General features: G+C 48.9%; 1 protein-coding gene across 1 annotated transcript; it reads right to left on the bottom strand.

Annotated features, from left to right (window-relative positions):
* Positions 1-2,660: 2,660 nt before the first annotated feature.
* FADS6 (fatty acid desaturase 6) lies at positions 2,661-23,914 on the bottom strand. Its single transcript, XM_049859901.1, has 6 exons — positions 23,467-23,914; positions 22,519-22,685; positions 5,586-5,766; positions 4,627-4,814; positions 3,439-3,618; positions 2,661-2,876 (listed from the first exon to the last, which is right to left on the bottom strand). The coding sequence occupies exons 1-6, from the start codon at positions 23,633-23,635 to the stop codon at positions 2,727-2,729; spliced, it is 1,035 nt and encodes a 344-aa protein (XP_049715858.1). The 5' UTR covers positions 23,636-23,914; the 3' UTR covers positions 2,661-2,726.
* Between the last annotated feature and the right edge of the window lie 324 nt (positions 23,915-24,238).

Below are 24,238 nucleotides of genomic sequence, written 5' to 3' on the forward strand. Positions count from 1 at the left end.
CACATGGGAGGAAGACATGCAGATTCAGATCAGATACCCCCAGAAAACCCTGCAGGGCTCCCCATTTAGAGGCAGTATGTCTGGTGGTTAAAAGCATGGATTTTGGAGACAGACACACTTGGTTGAAATCTGTCCTCTGTCACTTTCTACCTATATGATGCTGAGAAATTGAATCTCTCCAAGCCTTATTTTCACTATCTAACATGGGAGAAAAAAATAGTACCAACTTGGAAAGATGAAATGAGATGATGTAGGTAAAAACCTCTGCCCTAAGTGCTGAACATATGTTAGCTGTCATCATCAGCATCATTATTCTCACCTCTCATATGCCTCTAGAAATTAGACCTTAGGTCTCCCCAGGATCCTAGAAGGGTCTCATGAACTCTTGTCTCCTCCCCTTACCTCTCAAGCCCTGTGCATTCCCAGCCTCCATCCTCAGAGCAACAGAAAAAGCAAGCCTCAAAACAATTAAGTGACTTGTTCCAGGGTGCCGGTGGTATAGCCAAGGCTGGTACCAGGGCCTCCAGCTGCTGCCCACTCCCCATCAGGCCCAGATCAATAGCAATGAGTCATTGGTTATATATTAGGATGGTTTTAATCACAGCCAGCACTGTGGAACTGGGGTCTTTTCTGACAGTGCATATTTCATATAGAGAATTAGCAGTTTGATGAATTGCTTTCCCAGACCTAAAGGCCATTTCTGAGTTGCTAATGCATTTCAAAAGAGCAGCGCTGACATATGATGAAACAGGAGGCTGGGGAGGCTGCCAGGCCCTCCTGTTCCAACAGGGCTGCTTGGATTCAAAACTCTGCTCCAGCAGTCACCTCCCCACATGAAACAGATGGTGTGCTCAAAGGGGGCAACTGAAGAGAGTTTAACGAGGGGACTTTTTACAGAAGTGTGAGCAGGGTCAAGGGAAACCAGTAAGGGACGGTGAAGCACCCTTGGGCTAGCAACAGCTGAAAGCCGTGACCACCTCAGGCCCCGAAGGAGCAAAAGGAGGGAGCAGATAAGGAACAAGGGAGAGCTGTAGCTGTAGGGGAGGAAGGCAAGGTGGAAAGGGTGGGGAGTGGGTGTTGGGAGGCAGATTGCGAGTTCCTGGCAGAGCCACCCAAGGCCACACAGGAGATTGGTTCTCCCACAGGGCTGGGCTTAGAGAGTTCCTTCCCCTCGCATCCGACTCCTCTGCTCACGGAAGGGCTCCCATTTGCTGGCATTTAGTCTCTACATTCTCATGGTCAGCCCATCCCAGGACTTAACTGAAAAATAAGGCGATTAGACTCAGAACGTGATTTGCATGTTTTAGACCAATGGTTCTCAACTGGGGGCGATTTTGCCCACTCCCCAGGAGACATTGGCAATGTCTGAAGACATTTTTGATTATCACGACTTCAGCTTCTGGCATCTAGTGGGTAGAGACCAGAGATGCTGCTAAACATCCTATGATGCACAGGAAAGTTCTCCAGCAACAAAGAATTATCTAGTCCAGGATGTTACTAGTGCTGAGGCAAGAAACCCTGCATTAAGGGAATTGCTCCAGCCTCCTGCCTTAGCCCTGGCCTCCGTCTCGGCCCCTCCCTCAGCTTCCAGCTGGACCTTTCCTTGGACCCCCCTCAGCCCAACATCCCAGCCTGCTCTTGAGTCTGTCCACTCTGGGCTGAATCTTAATGGCGTCCCTCAGTTTTCTGGCCCCTCCACTGGGCAGCATCAGTAGCTCTGGTCATATTCCCACCTCACTCCCAGTGCTGCAGACCACCCTTTCCCAGCCAAGTCAGCCCTTGACTTCAAGCCCTTCTATTTGCACCCCACCCTCCTCCACCTTCCACTGTTTTCTAAGGCCATCTGTCCTCCAGACCCCGCCCCCATAGCCCTCTTCCAGCCTCAGCTACGCTCCCAGTAATTCTCTCTCCCAGTTGATAGTTCTTCTAAACATAATGGAACAAAATAGTCTTTTCTAGAGCTAGCCAAGGTAATGCTCAAAGATCTTTACGCTCTTTATCCAGCTCTGGCCCTGAGAAGACGTTTCCCCTTACTTCCCCTGGATGCTGTCCCCACATAACCCCCACACTTGTGTCTCATTGATGGTGTTGGCCTTGAGAATGGCTGAGCCCGTGTCTTGCCCAGGCTTCCCGGACTGAGAAGCTAGGATGGTCTGCCAAAGGTAACCTCTCCCTGTAGTCCCTGGGGAGAGGGCTCCTTGGGGGACACAGCCACAAAGGGTACAGGAAGGGGCAGCGGCCAACCATGCCTGGGATTCTTCTGGCCCTGGGGAGCCCTAGCCAAGGCGGCTGACCCTCTCTCTCTCGGTGCCCCCTCCCCCCTCCTAGCTGGCCCCCTGAACGGGGCCCTTCCTCACCCTGTCACCCTCCCTTAACCCTGCCAAGCTCGGATGGAGCAATAGGCATGGATTCAGCTGTTCAGTCCTGAGATGAAGTTGGCTGAGGTCCAGGCTGACCAGAATGCCCAGCTCCCTCTATTCTTTCCCCCAGGCACCCCTTGAAGTCCAGAAAAGCAAGCAGGGCAGGTGAGCCCAGGGCCCCAAGTATCAGCTCCCTTGCCTCATTGCCCACTCAATGCCTCCACTCTCCAGATCCACCCCCAGCACTCGACCCACCCCCATGGGGAAAGGGCCCAGCCCTCCCAGCCCCAGGGACGGCCAGCAGAAGAAAGAGAGCTATGGTCAGGCCAGGGGCGGGGAACAGGTGTGACCGTGCCTGCTCCATGCTCATTGCAGCCCCACAAGCTCAGTGATAGGAGGGGTGTGCACCATCAACTCCTCATAGCAACTCAGAAACAGCCGGAAGCGAGCCAAGTACGAGTCCTCATTGTACGGCAGCTGCTTCTCTTGGAGGAAGTGGGATACCACAGGTTTCACCTGGCCAAAGATAAACACGAGGAGAGCTGCTGAGCCAGGCTTCAGGCAGACCCATGCCTGTAGGGCCCCTTCCCTTCCTGGCCCCAGCTCCTGTTTTCCTGGTTCCATGATGCTCTGGAGGAGCCCAGGCGCTAAGGTGTTGGAGGATTCTAGCCTCCCGCCTTTCCGAGGGCAAGGGAAGAAGCCTCTGCGCAACATTCTCTCAGGGCTCCCAGGCTGTTGTCCAGCCCTCCTTGGCACAGCATAAAAGTCCTAGCACCCCTTTTCCAAGCACCAACTGTGTGCCTGACGCTCCAGATACATTTTTTCAGGTCATCCCCAAAACTGTCAAAAGAAGCACTGCTTACTCCCATTTTACAAATGAGAAAGCTGAGACTCAGAAAAGTTAACTTGTCCAGAGCTGCACTGCTAGTAAGTCACCCAGATGTTTCTGATCAGAGACCTGAGGGCTCTCTGACCATGCCAGTGGGGGGACTCAGAGTTCAGGTGAGCCCTGAAGATTACCCCCACTGCTCTTGGGCAGTCCCTTCATCCCAGCCCCTCCAGCAGCCCCCCTGCCCACCTTCAGGCACATGTTGTCGGACAGTCTGGGGAAGAAGTGATGTTCCACGTGGCAGCTGACAATTGAGTGGCCAAATGCCCAGTCCAGCACAGGCGACCGGGGCAGGTTTAGCACGCCAAGGCTCAACATGTGAACCCGTAGGGGCTTCTTGTCCAGGGAGAACATGGGCAATCCGATATGCTGTAAGACATGTAGGGCACATCCTAGGGTTGGGCCAGGCAGCCCTGCCCCCACCAGGCACCAACCCTGCTCTAGGCGCCCTCACCGAGCTCTCAGGTACCCACTGGAGTGGGGTCAAGAACCCAGCCTCCACACACCTCCACCACATTCCACTGTGCACAGGGTGACAGTGCTGCCCCTCTCTGTGCCCAGCGCTGAGCCTTGCCCATCTCTGAGCCTCGTTCACCCCATCTCTACAATGAGGGCCTTGGCCCAGACACCCCTCTGATTCTGGGATACCCTAGTGCCCAAGACTTCCCACCGCCTACTCCCAGGTCACCTTAGGGCCACTATGAGTCTGGATGGACTCAATGGCAAGTGGTTTGGTTTATTGGTTTACACATAGTAAGTAGGGGACAGTGACAGTTCAGTAGTAGAATTCTCGCCTTCCATGTGGGAGAACTGGGTTCAACTTCTGGTCAACACATCTCACGCTCAGCTACCACCCATCTGTCAGTGGAGGCTTGCATGTTGTTATGATGCTGAACAGGTTTCACTGGAGCTTCTAGACTAAGACAGACTAGGGAGAAAGGCCCAGCTATCTACTTCCATAAATCAGCCAGTGGGACCCTGTGGATCACAGTGGTCTGATACGCAAACTGATCTTGAAAATGGTGCAGGATCAGGCAGCGTTTGTTCCCTTGTGCATGGGCTTGCCACGAGTCGGGGCCAACTTGACAGCAGGTAACAACACATAGTGAGTAGGTCGTCATTAGATTTTTGCTCCTTGCTTGAAAGGCAGACAATGTAGAAGAGAAGTAAATTCCTTACCTGAGGCCAAAGTTCTCTGTGATGGCCCACAGAGGGAAGAGTGAGTGAGTGTGTGTGTGTAGGGGTGGGGGGCCAATGCTTCCTCACATGGCCTCTTTCCCCTAACCCTGAGTCCAGTTTGCAGTTCAGCACCCTGGAGAGTGCTCCCCGTTGCCCTTCCCCTTTCCCACTCCCTTTCCCAGGTCAGGGAGGCCTCACCTGGAAGATATTGACATGGAGGTAAGGGTGGGCCAGCAGGGACCTGGTGGCAAACATGCAGGCCAGGGCCGACCTGGGGCTCTTAAAACCTGACACATTCAGGAGCAGCCAGTAGTGAGAATAAAGGCCCAGGGAGATCAGGCCCAGCGTCCGCAGAGCTGTCCAGACCTCCACGTCCCTCAGCCGCTCTGCAGAGGGGCAAGAAAGAGGTTACCAGGGACTGGGGCAGGCGGAATGGGGTCATTGCTGAAGGGGTACTGGGTTTCTGTTTGGGGTGATGAAAAGTTTGGGAAATAGAGAGTGGTGATGGATGCACAACACAGTGAATGTAAGTAGTGCCATTGAATTGTACACCGAAGCATAGTTAAAATGGAAAATTTTGTTATATATATTTTACTACAATAAAATTTTTCGAAAAAAAAGTAAGAGTGAGAGGGGCAGGCAGAGTTTGAGTCCGTTGTAAGCTGACTTTCTGGTGATCTAGGGGTGCCCAGTTAACCCACACGACAACCCTGAAAGCAGGTGAACCCATTTTACAGATCAGGGAACATTAAGCAATGTGACGCTGATAGTACATGAGGGCCTGGGATTTGAACCTAGCTCTAGCTGCCCTATAGCCTTGCTCCTTCCACACTATGATACCGTCCCCATGATATAGGGTGAAGTGTTTACAAAGCACTTTTCTATCTATGACCTCATTTGTGCTTTTGCGCCACCTTGAGGAGCAATAGGTAAGGAACCTGAGGCTCGGAGAGGTCAAATTACCTGCTCGTGGTCACCAGCCAGTCAGCGGCCAAGCCAGACTTGGCCCCAGGTTCGAGGTTCTTTCCACCCCAGCTGGCTGCCTTGGAAAACCCGTGTCCAATCTTAGCTTGGGGCTCTCAGCTCCTAGACAACAGGCTCCAGGAAGCCAGGAGGGGAGGGAAGGAAAGGGGCTTGCCGGCCCTGTCAGTACTCACTGAGGGCCACCAGCGGGGTAATGATGGGGATTAAGAAAGGGGCGAGGAACATGTAGACGTAGCGGTTGAGGCAGGGCAGCCTCCAGGTGCTGGAGTCACCCATGCCGATCACGTTGGTGTAGCCGTGATGCATCTTGACGTGGCCGTAGTTGGCATACTCTGCGGTGAAGCCTGTGCAGACCTAGAGGGTGAGGGTCAGAAAGGGGGCCAGGACCCAGGTCAGGCACAGCCAAGCAAAGCAGGGCCTTGGGGAGTCTCAAGAACACCCCCACCCTCCTTCCAGGGCCTCTCAGCCCTATACCCCCAGCTAATCCACCTTGGCCATCATTTCTGAGGTATCTGTGACAAGATTTTTTTTTTTTTTTGACAAGAGTGGCAGCCAGTAAAAACTCCTGCATCTACTTGGCATAGCCTTTGTAAAGCCTTTGGGGGCAGACGGCCACGCCCCAGGTTGGCACTGTGTCCATGACCACTCAGGCCACTCTGTTGAGCCTGAGCAGGCCGTCATGAGGGTTAGAAGCAACGCATGAGGGTTAGAAGCAACGCAGGTAACGCTCCTGGCAATTATTTTGTGTGCGTTTATCTTGGAAACATCTGTACCTTCACAACTCCACTTTGCGTTCTGAGACCACAGCAGTGAGGGAGGCCGTGGGAGCAGTCTGGGGACTAAGATAGGCCAGTTCCTGGACAGTTAGCAAGGGTGGCACATGGGTGGGAGTGCCACGCGTGGGGGCTGACAGTTAACTTCTCCAGGGGGGTGGGTGACTTTTCTCAGGCAGGGCCACTCCTGAGCAGCAGCTGAGCTCTCTGACTCTGGAGAGCAGTCACTTGGAATGCAAAAGAGGTGCTAAGGTTTCTTATGCAAATGAAATGTGGATGTAAACGTCTTGCAATATTTATCCAGGCCAGATGATTTTTTTAATTTTATGGAAGATACTCCTGCCTGTTTCCAGGGGGCCTGTGAGGGACTTCCCAATGCCAGGCACAATGAACTCCTTAAGGACGGTAGAGCTACCCTTCTCTCAGTGCTTACTACCTACCAGGCTCAGCGCTCTGCACTTTACTTAGGTTTCCCAAACCTAGGTGGCCATTGAAGATCCCTGGGCGTCGCACACGGATTGCACTCGTCTACTAACCTACAGGCTGGTGGTTTGAACTCATCTAGCGTTGCTCTGGAAGAATGGCCTGGCAATCTGCTTCCATAAAGTTTACAGCCAAGACAACCCTGTGGAGCAGTTCTACTCTGTAACACGTACAGTTGCCATGAGTCAGAATCAACTCGACAGCAATGGGGTTTTTTTAGGGAGTCAGCGGTATTATTCCAAGTTTACAGAAGAGGAAATTGAGCTAAAGTGAGACCACATGACCACCCCAGGCCACACAGCTAGTAAGTGGTAGAGTCAGGATTTGAGCCCAAGCCCCAGATTCCATCCATAAGGTGCTGAGTTGAGCCACTCACTGCAATGGAGCACAAATCCAGGCTCTGGGTCTGAGCAACAGAGTCAAAACCAGAAGACAAATAAGGAAGACATTATTTTCATCACCCGTCTGAGGGGACATTCTCTCTCGGAACCCAATTCAAAAGAAATATAGGCGGAAGTGCCATCTAAAGGACACCTAGAGCCCCACTGAGGTTACCTACACTGCAGCTGTAAAATGGACAGGGGAAGATATGCCAAACAAGCAATAGTGTCCCAGCCACTCTGGAGACAGGGGATGCACAGGTAATTTCTAATCGAGCAACAGAATTTCTGTGGAGCCCCTGAAAACTGGTACAGCCCTTCGCTCTCTGATAGTGTAATGCTCTCTATCCTTGTATCCTGGCAGATGGACAGGACAGAACGTGGGGAGGCTGCAGGGGGTGGGTAGCTAATGTGACGTTGCTTCCAGCCCTGCCCGGTCTGAGGAGGACCTGCCACTCGTAAGCATGAGCCCACTGGGCCCAGGGTGCCAAGGCCTTGAGCTCAGTTCAGTTAGCACCGGCAGCCTTGGCAACAGGCACAAGGCGGTTGCAGCTGGGGTCCGTTGGGACTGTTCTCAGAGCTCAGCTGCTGTCCTCTCTCCCCTCCAGTTCCGTACCCATCTCAGGAATGCCCCAGCCCTGAGTTAGAGACCTGCTGGTTGCCCTTGACACCCCCCCCATCCTCCCCCAGACCCTGCCCAGACAACCCCCACCTGTCTCCTCTCCTGCCTTGGTCCTTGCAGGTCACCATCCTCACCATCTCTCAGCTGGTCTACACCAACAGCCTCCTGATCCATGGCCCCACCTAGCCTTGCCCCTCCTCCTCCAATCCAGTAGAGTGACCTCTTTAAAACTCACTTTTGACTCTGTCCCTCCCTGGCTTATAATCCTGTAAATCACTGTTTAAAGAACAAAAGAGGAAACTATTCCAGGAAATGTTAAGAGACCGGTAACTTCCATCACCCCCCAGAAGGAAAACAGGGCGGCTGTGGCTGGGGTAAAAAGACTTGTCATAGCACACACTTTGAATTTTGAATCATGTAAATGTATTGCCTATTCAAAAAATAAATTATTTTTTAAACTACCAATCTAGTCAACAACCTTTGGCCACGGGACAAAGCCTCCGCTCCTCTGCTTGGCTCCTGGGCCTGCCTTGCCTCTCCTTCTCCAGGGTCCCCATTAGACGGCAGCAGTCTCGGGCTTCTGGCGGGTCCCTAGTGCACTCTGCTGTTCCCCATCTGCAGGCCTTTGTCCCTATGTCTGCTCTGTCTGAAACCGCCTTCCTGCGTCTTGGCCTGGCCAACCCTGGGCTGGCAGTATCTCCGGAACCTCACCCCTCAGGCTTCCCAGCCTCAGCACTATTAACATTTTGGTCCAGAGAATTCTCTTGGTGGGAGTATCCTGTGCATTACAGGAGGCTGAGCCGCATCCCTGGCCTCGACTCACTAGATGCCAGGAGCGCATCCCTTCCCCAGCTGTGGGAACCAAAAATGTCTCCAGATATTTTTGCCCAACGTCCCCTGCCATGTTCTACCCACCCCCATGTGTCCACAGTACTTTGAATCACCTGGTCATATTTTGTCTGCCCTGCTCCCAGACTGCCTGGGTTTGAATCCCAGATGCACCCTGTGGCAGGTGACTGAATCTCCCAGATCAGTGTTTCCTCATCTATCAAATGGGGCTAATAACAGCACCTCCCTCATCAGGGGGGCTGGGATTATTCAATGAGATAATACAGGTCAAGGACATAACAAACACCCAGTAAATGTTAGCTAGTATAATTATGATTTCTTAAAAGCTATTTTGATGTCACATGTGTGTATGTGTTTCCCCACTTGACTCTGAGCCCTTGGGGAACTGGAACTGGAAGCCACCCTTGGGTCCCCATCACCTGGCTGAGGGCTTGGCATGGAGCACCTCAATACTGGTGAGGGCACTGCCCAGGGCCAGGAACAGGTCTGAGTTCTGGTCATCATTCACCCACTCTCTGTCTCACACCTACCGTCTCACCCTCAAAGCTCCCCATCCACCAGGGACCTCCTCCAAGTCTCCTCTCCCAGTGGGGCACCCCACTGCCCCGCCTACAGCAACCCTACTCTTCAGCCCTGAATCAAGCCCCCGCCTCAAGGCTATACTCCTCAGATGCAGAGCTGCCACTCACAGACTCTGAGGGGGTGTCTGCAACCCCACCAGGGTCCCCTCCACCAGGAGGCAGCCTTTAAGGACCCACAGGAATGAGAATCATGTAAGAACACTTTCGGAGTCCTAAGGCTGATCCTCAGGAAGTCACACCAAAGTTGGGGGCAGGGGTTTCTTAAAGTACGTTTTGCCAGTCTACAGGTGTGATAAAATGGCATTCACCTATACAAACATGCCGTACCAATGCGGGTTTCTTGGTTTTGATATTGCACTGAAGTTATGTCAACATAACTATTGGGGGAAACTGGGTGAAGGGTATATAGGACTTCTTGGTACTATTTTCAGGCTGCTAACCAAAAGGCTGGCAGTTCAAATCCACCAGCTGCTCCTTGGAAACCCTATAAAAAATAAACGAACCCGTCGCCATTGAGCAGATTCTGACTCACAGGAAACCCTAGGGGCGTATGAGTTGGAATCGACTTGACTGCAATGGGGTTTTGTTTTTTGTTTTTTAATATACCCATAATTATTACAAATATAAAAAGCTTTTTAAAAAAGTATATTTTGTACTGCAGATCTGAGTGTGCCCTCTAAATAAATTTTAAACATAAAAAATAAGGACTCGGGAGGCAGAGCCAAGATGGCGGAATAGACAGACGCTTCCGTCGAGCCCTCTTTACAACAAAGACCCGAAAAAATGAGTGAAACGAGTATATTTGTGACAAGCTGGGAGCCCTGGGCATCAAAGGCAAGCTTAGACAACGAACTGAGGGGCAGGGGGAGGGAGAGGCCGTTCAGAAGCGGAGAGGAGTTGCTGGACCTGAATCGCGGGGAGCCCTCAGGCACCATTCCAGAGCGGCGGCGGTGGGCTGGTCCTAGCGTTGGGCCGCAGTTTCCTCAGGGAGAAGCAGCCAGCCACACAGCCCACTCACACCTCCGGCGCTCCCGGCAAAAGCTAAGTACTTGTGTATATTTTACCGCGCTCCCCCCGCCACCCCCAAGCCGGTATCAGTGGCTGAATCCCTGGTCCTGAGATCGACCCTAGTGAGCACCTGGAGCCGTCCTCCCGGCCTTGGGGAAGGAAAAAATTTGCAACTGGGGGGAAAAGATAATTTGCTAGCTCCATTAACCAGGGGAGCTCAGGACAGCGGCAGCTCCAGTCCAGACATAAACCGTCCATGGGCCTTGAGCACCTTTCCCTTCTGCATGGACCTGTGTGGGCCTATTTCGGGAGAATAGGCCCTTGTTGGCAAACTCCAGCCATTTCAACTGTGCAGTGGAGAGGTGGGTGTTTGATGTTTGACATTGTTTTGCCTATTAAACAAGGTCCTCACCTACCCACATCAGGGACCTAAGGACTGGTAGCTCCACTCAGGTCACCCAGCCACCCGTGACAGGGGTCCAAAGATAACTGGTACCTCCCAGTCCTTACAACAAAATTTTTGGGTGCCCATGGTCCCTCTGCAGAGCCCACCCCCCAGCATGCTCTAGGGAACAGAAACACATTTTCCTCAGAGACACTTGGCGGTCAGTTCTCAGACCCCTGCCTTGGTCAGAGTGTGACCCCCTGCTGCAATCAGATACGGGTATATATGCCAATCACCCCTGCCCCTCTTAGACTGTAGGACAGAGGCTGTACCACACACTTGATATCAGCTACCTGGAAACCTGAGCTGAATTCATACAAGAAAACTGAATGGACTCCTAGACTGATATACCTGATAACAGCTCTAGCCAGCTGGGGTCAGGACACCAGAGCTCAAAAGGCAAAAATAATCAAGCTAGCTCACTCAAGCAATCCATAGGGATATACCAAAACAAAACAAAGCAAGCAGCTACGACACAGTAAGCAAGCATAAACTAATACAATAACTTATAGATGGCTCGGAGACAACAGTCAATATCAAGTCACATAAAGAAACTGGCCACGATCACCTCAACAGGCTCTCAAAACAAAGAATCCAGGGATCTTTTAGATGAAAGTGCATTCCTGGAATTACCAGATGCAGAATACAAAAGTTTGATATACAAAACCCTTCAAGAATTCAGAAAGGAAATGAGGCGATACGCAGAACAAGCCAAGGAACACACAGATAAAGCAACTGAAGAACTTAGAAAGATTATTCAGGAACATAATGAAAAGTTTAATAAGCTGGAAAAATCCATAGACAAATGGCAATCAGAAATTCAGAAGATTAACAATAAAATTACAGAATTAGATAACTCAATAGAAAGTCAGAGAAGCAGAACTGAGTAAGTAGAAGCTAGAATTTCTGAACTTGAAGATAAATCACTTGGCACTAATATATTTGAAGAAAAATCAGGTAAAAGAATTTTAAAAAATGAAGAAACCTTAAGAATCATGTGGGATTCTATCAAGAGAAATAACCTACGAGTGATTGGAGTACCAGAACAGGGAGGGATAATAGAAAATACAGAGAAAATTGTTGAGGATTTGTTGGCAAAAAACTTCCCTGATATTGTGAAAGATGAGAAGATATCTATCCAAGATGCTCATCGAACTCCACATAAGATAGATCTTAAAAGAAAGTCACCAAGATATATTATAATCAAGCTTGCCAAAACCAAAGATAAAGAGACAATTATAAGAGCAGCAAGGGATAAAAGAAAAGTCACCTACAAGGGAGAGCCAATAAGAATAAGCTCAGACTACTCTGCAGAAACCATGCAGGCAAGAAGGCAATGGGATGACATATTTAAAAAATTGAAGGAAAAAAATTGCCTGCCAAGAATCATATATCCATCAAAACTGTTTCTTAAATATGAAAGTGAAATTAAGACATTTACAGATAAACACAAGTTAAGGGAATTGGTAAAAACCAAACCAAAACTACAAGAAATACTAAAGGGAGTTCTTTGGTTAGAAAATCAATAATATCAGGTATTGACCCAAGACTAGAACACTGGGCAGAACAACCAGAAGTCAACTCAGACAGGGAGAAAAAAAAAAAAAGCGCAACACAGGGTAACAACAATGTTATTATATAAAAGAAGACAACATTAAAATAATAAAGAGGGACTAAGAAATGTAATCATACACCTTCCATACAGAGAGGAAGAAATGGTGATACAAAGAAATAAAAGTTAGTTATAAATTTAGAAAAATAGGGATAAATAATAAGGTAACCACAAAGGAGACAAACTATCCTACTCATCAAAATAAAACACAAGGGAAAAATATAGACTCAGCAGAAACAAAATCAACAACGATTATGAAGAAAGGACAATATATAAAGAAAATCTACTCAGCACATAAAATCAAGTGGGAAAAGGAAGCTGTCAACACACAAAAAAAGACATCAAAATGATAGCACTGAATTCATACCTATCCATAATTACCCTGAATGTAAATGGACTAAATGCACCGATAAAGAGACAGAGAGTGGCAGAATGGATTAAAAAACAAGATCCATCTATATGCTGCCTACAAGAGACACGCCTTAGACTTAGAGACACAAACAAACTAAAACTCAAAGGATGGAAAAAAATATATCAAGCAAACAACAATCAAAAAAGAGCAGGCGTGGCAATATTAATTTCTGACAAAATAGACTTTAAAGTTAAATCCATCAGAAAGGATAAGGAAGTACACTAAATAATGACTAAAAGGACAATACACAAAAAAGATATAACCATATTAAATATTTATGCACCCGATGACAGGGCTACAAGATACATAAAACAAACTCTATCAGCATTGAGAAGTGACATAGACAGCTCCACAGTAATAGTAGGAGACTTCAACACGCCACTTTTGGTGAAGGACAGGACATCCAGAAAGAAGTTCAATAAAGACACAGAAGATCTAAATGCCACAATCAACCAACTTGACCTCGTAGACATATACAGAACACTCCACCCAACAGCAACCAACTGTACTTTCTTTTCTAGTGCACATGGAACATTCTCTAGAATAGACCACATATTAGGTCATAAAGCAAGCCTTAGCAGAATCCAAAACATTGAAATATTACAAAGCATCTTCTCTGACCATAAGGCCATAAAAGTGGAAATCAATAACAGGAAAAGCAGGGGAAAGAAATCAAACACTTGGAAACTGAACAATACCCTGCTCAAAAAAGACTGGATTATAGAAGACATTCAGGATGGAATAAAGAAATTCAGAGAACCCAATGAGAATGAAAACACTTCCTATCATAACCTTTTGGACACAGCAAAAGTGGTGCTCAGAGGCCAATTTATATCAATGAATGCACACACCCAAAAAGAAGAAAGGGCCAAAGTCAAAGAACTATCCCTACAACTTGAACAAATACAAGGAAAGCAACAAAAGAAACCCACAGGCACCAGAAGAAAACAAATAATAAAAATTAGAGCTGAACTAAACGAAATAGAAAACACAAAAACAATTGACAGAATTAACAAGACCAAAAGCTGTTTTTTTTTTTAAAAAAACTCAACAAAATTGATAAACCATTGGCCAAACTGACAAAAGAAAAACAGGAGAGAAAGCAAATAACCTGAATAAGAAATGAGATGGGAGACATTACAACAGACCCAACTGAAATGAAAAGAATCATATCAGATTACTATGAAAAGCTATACTCAAACAAATTTGAAAACCTAGAAGAAATGACTGAATTCCTAGAAACACACTACCTACCTAAACTAACACAAACAGAGGTAGAAAAACTAAATAGACCCATAACAAAAGAAGAGATTGAAAAAGTAATTTAAAAACTCCCAACAAAAAAAAGCCCTGGTCCGGAGGGCTGCACTGCAGAGTTCTACCAAACTTTCAGAGAAGAGTTAACACCACTACTACTAAAGGTATTTCAGAACATAGAAAAGGATGGAATACTACCAAACTCATTCTATGAAGCCACCATATCCCTGATATCAAAACCAGGTAAAGACACCACAAGAAAAGAAAATTATAGACCTATATCCCTCATGAATGTAGGCACAAAAATCCTCAACAAAATTCTAGCCAATAGAATTCAACAACATATCAAAAAAATAATTCACCATGACCAAGTGGGATTCATACCAGGTATGCAGGGATGGTTCAACATTAGAAAAACAATTAATGTAATCCACCACATAAATAAAACAAAAGACAAGAATCACATGATTTTATCAACTGATGCAGAAAAGGCATTTGACAAAGTTCAACACTCATTCATGATAAAAACTCTCAGCAAAATAGGAATAGAAGGAAAATTTCTCAACATAATGAAGGGCATTTTTACAAAGCCAACAGCCAACACCACCCTAAATGGAGACAGCCTGAAAACATTCCCAGTGAGATCGGGAACCAGACAAGGATGTCCTTTATCACCACTCTTATTCAACATTGTGCTGGAAGTCCTAGCCAGAGCAATTAGGCTAGATAAAGAAATAAAGGGCATCCAGATTGGCAAGGAAGAAGTCGAAGTATCTCTATTTGCAGATGACATGATCTTATACACAGAAAACCCTAAGGAATCCTCCAGAAAACTACTGAAACTAATAGAAGAGTTCAGCAGAGTATCGGAATACAAGATAAACATACAAAAATCAGTTGGATTCCTCTACACCAACAAAAAGAACATCGAAGATGAAATCACCAAATCAATGCCATTTACAGTAGCCCCCGAGAAGATAAAATATTTAGGAATAAATCTTACCAGAGATGTAAAAGACTTATGCAAAGGAAACTACAGTACACTTCTGCAAGAAACCAAAAGAGGCTTACATAAGTGGAAGAACATACCTTGCTCATGGATACGAAGACTTAACATTATAAAAATGTCTATTCTAGTCATGGTCCCCAAACCTTCTGTTGGCCCAGGACAGGAACCATTCCAGAAGACAACTCATCAGACATGGATCGGACTGGACAATGGGTTGGAGAGAGATGCTGATGAGGAGTGAACTACCTGTATCAGATGGACACTTGAGACTATGTTGGCATCTCCTGTCTAGAGGCGAGATGGGAGGGTAGAGGGGGTTAGAAACTGGCAAAATGGTCACGAAAGGAGAGACTGGAAGGAGGGAGCGGGCTGACTCATTGGGGGACAGTAAGTGGGAGTATGTAGTAAGGTGTATATAAGTTTATATGTGAAAGACTGACTTGACTTGTAAACTTTCACTTAAAGCACAATAAAAATTATAGTAAAAAAAAAAATTAGGTTGGCTGCTTGTGAAGTCACCTGAATGGGACATTAGAAGGTGAGGGATTAATGGAGAAGACTGTGGTTTTATCTATGTAGTAAAAAAAAAATCAATTTATTCTGTTTGATGAAAAAAAAAAAAAGTCTATTCTACCAAAAGCGATCTATACCTTTAATGCAATTCCGATCCAAATCCCAAGGACATTCTTTAATGAGATGGAGAAACAAATCGCCAATTTCATATGGAAGGAAAAGAGGTCCTGGACAAATAAGGCATTACTGAAAAAGAAGAACAAAGTGGGAGGCCTTACTTTACCTGATTTTAGAACCTATTATACCGCCACAGTAGTCAAAACAGCCTGGCACTGGTACAACAACAGATACATAGATCAGTGGAACAGAATTGAGAATCCAGACGTAAATCCATCCACATATGAGCAGCTGATATTTGACAAAGGCCCCAAAACAGTTAATGGGGAAAAGACTGTCTTTTTAACAAATGGTGCTGACATAACTGGATATCCATCTGCAAAAAAATGAAACAAGACCCATACCTCACTCCATGCACAAAAACTAACTCAAAATGGATCAAAGACCCAAATATAAAATCTAAAACGATAAAGATCATGGAAGAAAAAATAGGGACAACATTAGAAGCCCTAATACATGGCATAAACAGTATACAAAACATTATAAAGAATGTAGAAGAAAAACTCGATAACTGGGAGCTCCTAAAAAATCAAACACCTATGCTCATCCAAAGACTTCACCAAAAGAGTAAAAAGACTACCTACAGATTGGGAAAAAGTTTTTAGCTATGACATTTCTCATCAGCACCTGATCTCTAAAGTCTACATAATACTGCAAAAAGTCAACTTCAAAAAGACAAATAACCCAATTAAAAAATGGGCAAAAGATATGAATAGACACTTCACTAAAGAAGACATTCATGTAGCTAACAGATATATGAGGAAATGTTCACGATCATTAGCCATTAGAGAAATGCAGATCAAAACTACAATGAGATTTCATCTCACTCCAGCAAGGCTGGCATTAATCCAAAAGACACAAAATAATAAATGTTGGAGATGCTGTGGAGAGATTGGAACACTTCTACACTGCTGGTGGGAATGTCAAATGGTACAACCACTTTGGAAATCGATTTGGGGCTTCCTTAAAAAGTTAGAAATAGAACTACCATACGATCCAGCAATCCCGCTCCTTGGAATATATCCTAGAGAAAGAAGAGCCTTTACATGAACAGATATATGCACACCCATGTTTATTGCAGCACTGTTTACAATAGCAAAAACATGGAAGCAGCCAAGGTGCCCATCAACGGATGAATGGATAAATTATGGTATATTCACACAATGGAATACTACACATCGATAAAGAACAGCGAGAAATCTGTGAAACATTTCATAACAGGGAGGAACTTGGAAGGCATTATGCTGAGTGAAATTAGTCAGCTGGAAAAGGACAAACATTGTATAAGACCACTATTATAAGAGCTTGAGAAATAGTTTAAACTGAGAAGAAAACATTCTTTCGTGGTTATGAGAGGGGGGAGGGAGGGAGGGTGGGAGGGAGGGAGGGTAGGAGGAGGCATTCACTAATTAGATAGTAGATAAGAACTACTTTAGGTGAAGGGAAAGACAGCACACAATACAGGGGAGGTCAGCGCAATTGGACTAAACCAAAAGCAAAGAAGTTTCCTGAATAAACTGAACGCTTCAAAGGCCAGCGTAGCAGGGGCAGGGGTTTGAGGACCATGATTTCAGGGGACATTTAAGTCAATTGGCATAATAAAATCTCTTAACAAAACATTCTGCATCCCACTTTGAAGAGTGGCATCTGGGGTCTTAAACGCTAGCAAGCAGCCGTCTAAGATGCATCAACTGGTATCAACCCACCTGGATCAAAGGAGAATGAAGAACACCAAGGACACAAGGCGATTATGAGCCCAAGAGACAGAAAGGGCCACGTGAACCAGAGACTACATCATCCTGAGACCAGAAGAACTAGATGGTGCCCGGTTACAACTGATGACTGCCCTGACAGGGAACACAACAGAGAACCCATGAGGGAGCAGGAGAGCAGTGGGATGCAGACCCCAAATTCTCATAAAAAGACCAGATTTAATGCTCTGCCTGAGACTAGAAGGACCCCGGTGGTCATGGGCCCCAGACCTTCTGTTGGCCCAGGACAGGAACCATTCCCGAAGCCAACTCTTCAGACATGGATTGGACTGGACAATGGGCTGGAGAGGGATGCTGGTGAGGAGTGAGCTTCTTGGATCAGGTGTACACTTGAGACTATGTTGGCATCTTCTGCCTGGAGGGGAGATGAGAGGGTGGAGGGGGTTAGAAGCTGGTGAAATGGACACAAAAAGAGAGAGTGGAGGGAAAGAGCGGGCTGTCTTATTAGGGGGAGAGTAATTGGGAGTGTGTAGCAAGGTGTATATGGGTTTTTATGTGAGAGACTGACTTGATTTGTAAACTTTCACTTAAAGCACAATAAAAATTATTTAAAAAAAAAATAAGGACTCATAGTAGAATTTACTCAGACCAACACCCTGCGTGGTTTGGATGGCAACAAGCAGAAAGGAGGTCAGAGAGATGCCTCCAAGGCTTATGACTGCACTGAACCCACCTGGGAGAGTCCTGCAGAGACTCCTGACTAGGGTGGAGTTTCCTAACTCTGTTTCCACCACCACATGGGGCCTGAAAGAAGGTGACAGCATTCCCTTGTGTGACACCTGACTCCCCAGGGCAGAGCCAGGTGGGTCCCAGCTCTTTGTGAACCAGCTGTGCCTCCACCCTTCACAGCACAAAGCCAACTCTAGAAGGAGTGTCTGAACTGAGACACAATACAGAGCTGAGTAACTGGCATCAGTGTTCCCTCCCACTCCGGAAGTACCTTAAGTGAGAATGACAGGCGAGGAGAACTCCGAATCCCTCTGTGTTCAGGATTAAATCCTTAACAAGTTCAATACTTAAGCCATGCAGGCCCTGCCCACCCCACCCTGACCCCTGCCCACCCCACCCTTTCCCCTGCCCCTGCCTTACAGGGAGGCCCTCTGAGCGTGAAGTCAGCTGTCCCAGTGACATAACCCAGGACAGGGGTGGGGGTGTGGGGACAGGTGCTCTCAAAGTGTCAGGCCGGAGTTATCAGTGGGCTGGAGAAAGATCAGGGTTATGCTACTAGGAAGAATGGTACTTTCTCCTCCAGACCAAAAATGCATCTTCACAAATTGACAATAGCAACTCGAAAGGTTAGATAGGAAGCTTAGTGGGCAGTGAGTTTATGTTAACAGCGGAGGAATAATTCGGAAGAGAACAGAATGTTTGCACAACTTGAAGAATGCAGTCAATGTCATGAATTGTACATGTAGAAATTATTGAGTTGGTGTGTGTTTTGCTGTGTATATTTTCAACAGCAACAACAAAATAAAATAAGTTATTAAAAAAAAGAAACAGGTCTTTAGAGTAATATTAATCCTTGGGTAGGGAGGTATGTATGATTTTGGATACTTTAAGAAAGAAACATATCGGCAAAGAATATTGAGTACACCATGGACTGCCAGAAGAATAAGCAAGTCTGGCTTGGAAGAAATACAGCCAGAGTGCTCCTTGGAAGTGAGTGAGGATGGACAGACTTTGTCTCACATACTTTTTTTTTATCAGGAGAGACCAACCCCTGGAGAAAGACATCATGCTTGTTAAGGTAGAGGGTGAATAAAAAAGGAAGACCTTCAATGAGATGGATTGACACAGTGACTACAACAATGGGCTTAAACATAGCAACGATTGTGAGCATGGTGCAGGACCAGGTAGTGTTTCATTCTGTTACACGTAGGGTCACTATGAGACAGAACTGACTCAATGGCACCTAACAACAACAGGAGAGAAACAACAGCAACCTGGAGTGGCAGCCTCCCCACCATCTTCCTTCCTCCCCCTAGATCCAATGGGCCAGAGAGGCGAGATCCCCTCCCCCTGGCCAGTAGACCCAGAGGCAAACTTAGCAAAAGCTAGGTGCCCACGAAAACTGATGGCACTCAGCTGATGCCTGAGGCTGCAGAATTTGGGAAACACCAAAAGGAACCTAGGGGCTAAGACTAGCCTATTCTGTAGTGAGTGTGGTGTCTCCTGAGGCTCAAGGTTTGGGGAAGAGCAGGGACATTCAACAAGAGAAGGATTAAAGTAACTTGAGGAGAAGTGGTGGGTCAAGGGTCCAGAAAGGGCCCCAGGGGACCCTCTGAGGTCCCAGGCAGCAGCTTGACCTCTGCGCAATGCAGAGAACAAGGTGGGTGGGCCAGGGCCATAGCATCCCCCCAACACGCACATAGGTACCAACTCGGTAGAGCTCTGCAAAGCTCTGCCAACCTTTCAGTGAACAAAAACACGTACAAACCAGTAACAACAAGTCCCACCACTGTTAACCATTTTCTTGGAGCCAGCAGCATGTTCCATCCAGAGAAAAAAATGGAGCCAACACTTGTGAAGTGGGGAAGAGTCAGGACCAGCCTTCGGTTAAGGGCATGTTGTCTCATTTAACCCTCTCAGCGGCTTCATGGGAGTCCCTGGGTGGCACAAACAATTAAGCGTTTGTCTCCTAGCCAAAAAAGGTTGGCAGTTCAAACCCACCTACAGACACCTCAGAAGACAGGCCTCACGATCTGCTTCCCAAAGGTCACAGGCTCAAAAAATCTATACAGCAGTTTTACTCTGCACACGTGGAATCGTCATGAGTCGGAACTGACTCCATGGCAACTAACAATAACAACAACAATGGCTTCACGAGGGAGGCGATGTTATCGCTCCAATTTCTTAGACAAGGAAAGTGACACTTAGAAGTTAAGTCCTTGCCCAAGGTCAGGCAGCCCTTCACCATGCCCCCATCCTGCCTGCAGACAAGACTGGCACCTCCCCAAGACTCCATGAGCCCCACCGATGCCAGCCAGGTGAGAGATACAATCCATCCCCTCCCCCACACTAGGACCTGGACCCTCCCCAGAGGGTAGCCAGAGCCACACCCCATGGGACAAAAACGAGGCCTCCCACACAGGTTGTGAGTTGCGAGTGACAAACTTCTTGTGACCCATCTCACAGCGATTACAGCACACCAGCTGGGTGTCACAACACTGAGGCTGAGAACCAGGCCTGCCCTCCCCAGGTTCCGCACCGCCAGTCCAAGCACATGGGGGGCTCACAGGCCTCTAGGATGTGTGCTTTTCCTCATTCATCAGCCAGCTTTTCTCTGGACCTTGACCCCAAGTCATATGCGGGATCATCATCAACAAATATTGATGCAAAGCTGACCAAGCGCCCCACCCTGTGGCAGGGGTGGAAGAGAGAAGAGGCCAGGCTGAGATCCCACTCCGGGCTCACCAGGACGAGGCAATGTGCCTCAGGCAGGATGCAGCCACAAGGCTGTCTAGGACCCACGGGGCTCATGTGTTATGGTTCTGGCAGAGCCTCCCCTGGGGAGCCTGGGAGAGCTTCTCAGAGGAGGTGGCTTTGGCTCCCTGCCTTTGCACAGCACATAATAGCTACTGGATTCCTCAGGCAGTCTAGGCCACGGGTTCACAAGTTTTAGTGGTGTCAGGTTCACCTGGGGAGCTTGGTAAGAAGACAATGGCCCGGGCTCTGTGCTACTTCAACAAGCCTGGGGCTCCAGGTCAATCTGTTGCACATCAAAGTCTGAGAACCACAATCAAATTATTGCATCAATTAGCCCAAACGGCTGAAAATCCCACACACCTGCTCATCCTCAGCTGCCTCCAAGCTCCTGGCTCTCAGAACAGCTTTGAATAATCCAAACAGAGCTAATCCTACTCCTGGTGGCCCAGGGTCACCATTGCCACTGCCCATGCAGACGGCATAGCCCAGCCTCCTCCCTGCCTCTCCCTAGAGATCACAAACCTGGTGGGGATCTGACCCCAACTCCAGGGGGTCTGGAGTCTGACTGGGACCAGCGGCCATGGAAGGGAAGTTTGAAACTGCCCCTGAGGATCAGTCACCCCTTGGTTCCTCCTGCCTCTAGCACTTTAGAAATGTGAGCTGGTGGGATGCGAGGAAAAAGGAGAAAAAGGAGAGGACAGAGTTCAAGGTGAGAAACACTTCTTCCTGTCTAACCAATGTGGTTTAATCTTTATAAAAAGACTTCTGCTATGTGACGAGTGGAGTCCCTGGGTAGTGCAAATGGTTAACGTGCTCGGTGGCTGACCGAAGGTTGATGGTTTGAGTCCACCCAGAGGTACCTCAGAAGAAAGGCCTGGAACTCGACTTCTGAAAAAATCATCTGTTGAAAACCCTATGGAGCACAATTCTAGTCTGATACACATGGGGTCACCATCAGTTGGAGTCAACTTGATGGCAACTTGTTTTATACGAGGAGTTCACTGGTCACCAGTCCCTGCCAGAAAGGACTGTTTCTGGTACTGGCTTTCATATTCGCTCACAAGGAACCTGGGTGGCCAGGTGAGGGTCCTCTGTTGGGAGAGGAATGGAAGAGCCTGGAGAACAGTCTGGAGAGAAGGACCGCATTCCTGGACTTGCCCACAGTGAGAAGGCTGAGACAGGAAGGGTGGAGGGGCAGGCCTAGGGAGGGCTGAGTAGCAGGGGTCAGGAGAGGGAGGCTCGCTCCTGGGGCAGACCTAGGGAGCAGGAGCTGCTTAGGATAGCTCAGCCATCACCTGGTATCAGAGGAGCACATCCGGACCTAGGATTCTGTCACCGGGCTTGTGCTCCCCTATCCTTTTGTCTGGGGTTCACATTTTAAACCCTGACGGCAAAAAGGAGGCCCCAGTGGTTGCAGCCATGGGCCAGGTCACGGGCCAGGATCTGCCAACCACAAGTATTCCTGAGAAGTAAAGGTCTAGTCACTACGTGGCCCAGTGCTGCAGAGAGGGAAGACGTGGGTGCCCAGCCCCAGATCCCTGCCCATCATGCAATTTGGTGCCCATGGCGTGCAACTCCTCTCTCCATGCTTGAGGGAGTACACACTTAGAGACATACACCTGGTAGTGCTTACTGCACACGTGGGTACACACACTGAGAGCTGCAGCTGCTGTCCTCTGGCCACGTGCACAGCTGCGCACGCCTGCGTGCTTGCATGGCACATCTGTGGAGCATGGTGAGTTTGCCACACAGCATCAGCAAATGCACCACCCTGCTCTCAGGCTCACCTCCAAGAAGAAAAGCTCCCAGATCTTGCTCCAGCGCTTGGACTCGGTGAGGGCCCCATGTGTGGCCAGGTGGCTGCCCTTGACAGTGAGTGTGTAGTGGCTCACACCCAGAATAGTGATGCCCAGGGCAAAGACTAAGACGTTCTCAAAGCGCAGGCAGAAGAGCCCTGTGTGGGGAGGTAGGACGGCAAGGTCTTCCCCCAGCTTTGGGAGAACTGGGTTCCAACACCTCAGCCCCTACCTCTTGGAGCCCAGGCCAAGTGGGCCCAGCCCTACGGACTGCCCGAGAGATATAGGGCCAGTCCCACTACGGCTTAAGGAGGATAGGCTGGCTTTCGCCACAGGATTTGGGAAAAAACAGAGTCCACTGGGCCAGCAAGGAAACTGCATTTTGCAGAGTCTGGACTCCATTGGGGTTTGCTTCTTGTGCCCCAGCCCAAGCAGGGATGGGGTGGGATATGGTGGGGTGCAAACCACGAGAGGTCGGGCAGAAAGCCCACCTTCCCTCCTCCTCCCCTGCCTCATTCCTGGCCTTCCCCATGGAACCATCTCCCCCAGGCCACCTCCCCAGCCCAGCCCTGCGGATCCCTCTCAACTTTCCCGTCCAGCCCTCCTTCCATCAGCACTTCTTCCCCATCCAGTGCTGGCTCCTCTGGGAACACAGGGCAGGACATCCCAAATCCAGACTTTCGGGTTTAGGGCGTCTCCTTCTTCCCTCCCCATGCACCTCGGGCGCCACGGGCCTAGTGGCCGGCACTGCCAACTTTCCTGCCCCGCACCCGCCGCTCCGCAGCCCCGCGCCCTCAGCCCCGCAGCCCCGCAGCAAGGTGCCCACAGCTTAGCAGTCCCGCAGCCCCGCAGCACCACGCCCGCAGCCCTGCAGCGCCGCGCCCTCAGCCCCTCAACCCAGCGACCGGACCCCTTGTCGCCCTGTCCCCGTGCCCTCACCGACCGGCACCGCCAGGAGGCTGAGCGCGAGGATGGCGCAGTCCACGCCGTGGCGCTCCCACCACGAGCTGGCCTTCACCACGTAGTGGACCAGCGCCTCCAGCTCGCCCTGCAGCGACTCGTCCCCGCTGCGGCTGTGGCGGCAGAGCCTGCGCCCCGCTGGCTCCATGGGCTCGGCTGAGGACTCGGGCCGCGCGGTGTGTGTCTGCCGGGAGAGGAGCCGGCAGGGAGCGGGCGCGGGCGGGGTGGGGCGGAGTCAGCGATCGCCTGGGGACAGCGCCCCCGTCCCGGGTGTCATGCTGCGGGCGCCCGAGAGCCTCCTGCCACGTGCCAGGGCGACCTGGGACCCCGCCGGACGGACCGGGAAGCGGGACAGATGCGCTGGCTAAGGGTGGGTGGGGAGACCACCCTGCGGGCGAGAACCTGCCCGGAATAGAGGGGAATCCGGTGGAGGCCCCCAGGGCCTTCCCTGATGCCTGATCTCAGACAGCTCCCTGGCCTCTTTCTGTCCCAGCACCCCACTTGGGTTTGTTGTGGCGTTTTAAATCCCCACCCCTGAGTAATGTTTTAATAGCACCTAGCACTTAGCACAGTGCCCTGACAGGTGACACAATAGTGCTTCCTTGATGTCTGCCCACAGAGGAATACCAGGGGCCAACAGGGCTTGACTTTGTTTTGCTCAAGCTGTGTCCTGAGTACCCAGAAGAGTGCTTGGCACAGGATTCATGGGACAGGAAGTTCAAAGACTCGCTGCCCCCAGTAGGTCAGGGAG

The sequence above is a fragment of the Elephas maximus genome, chromosome 19, assembly GCF_024166365.1.
Source record: "Elephas maximus indicus isolate mEleMax1 chromosome 19, mEleMax1 primary haplotype, whole genome shotgun sequence".
NCBI classification, from domain to species: Eukaryota; Metazoa; Chordata; class Mammalia; order Proboscidea; family Elephantidae; genus Elephas; species Elephas maximus.

What these genes read in the sequence shown, in the direction of transcription:
- FADS6 (XM_049859901.1), bottom strand. Translation starts at nt 23,635, where the DNA reads ATGGAGCCAGCGGGGCGCAGGCTCTGCCGCCACAGCCGCAGCGGGGAC. An exon ending in CCTCCTGGCGGTGCCGGTCG is followed by an intron (nt 22,686 to 23,466) that starts GTGAGGGCACGG and finishes CTCCCCACACAG; the next exon opens with GGCTCTTCTGCCTGCGCTTT. An exon ending in TACCCCGCTGGTGGCCCTCA is followed by an intron (nt 4,815 to 5,585) that starts GTGAGTACTGAC and finishes GCCCCTCTGCAG; the next exon opens with AGCGGCTGAGGGACGTGGAG.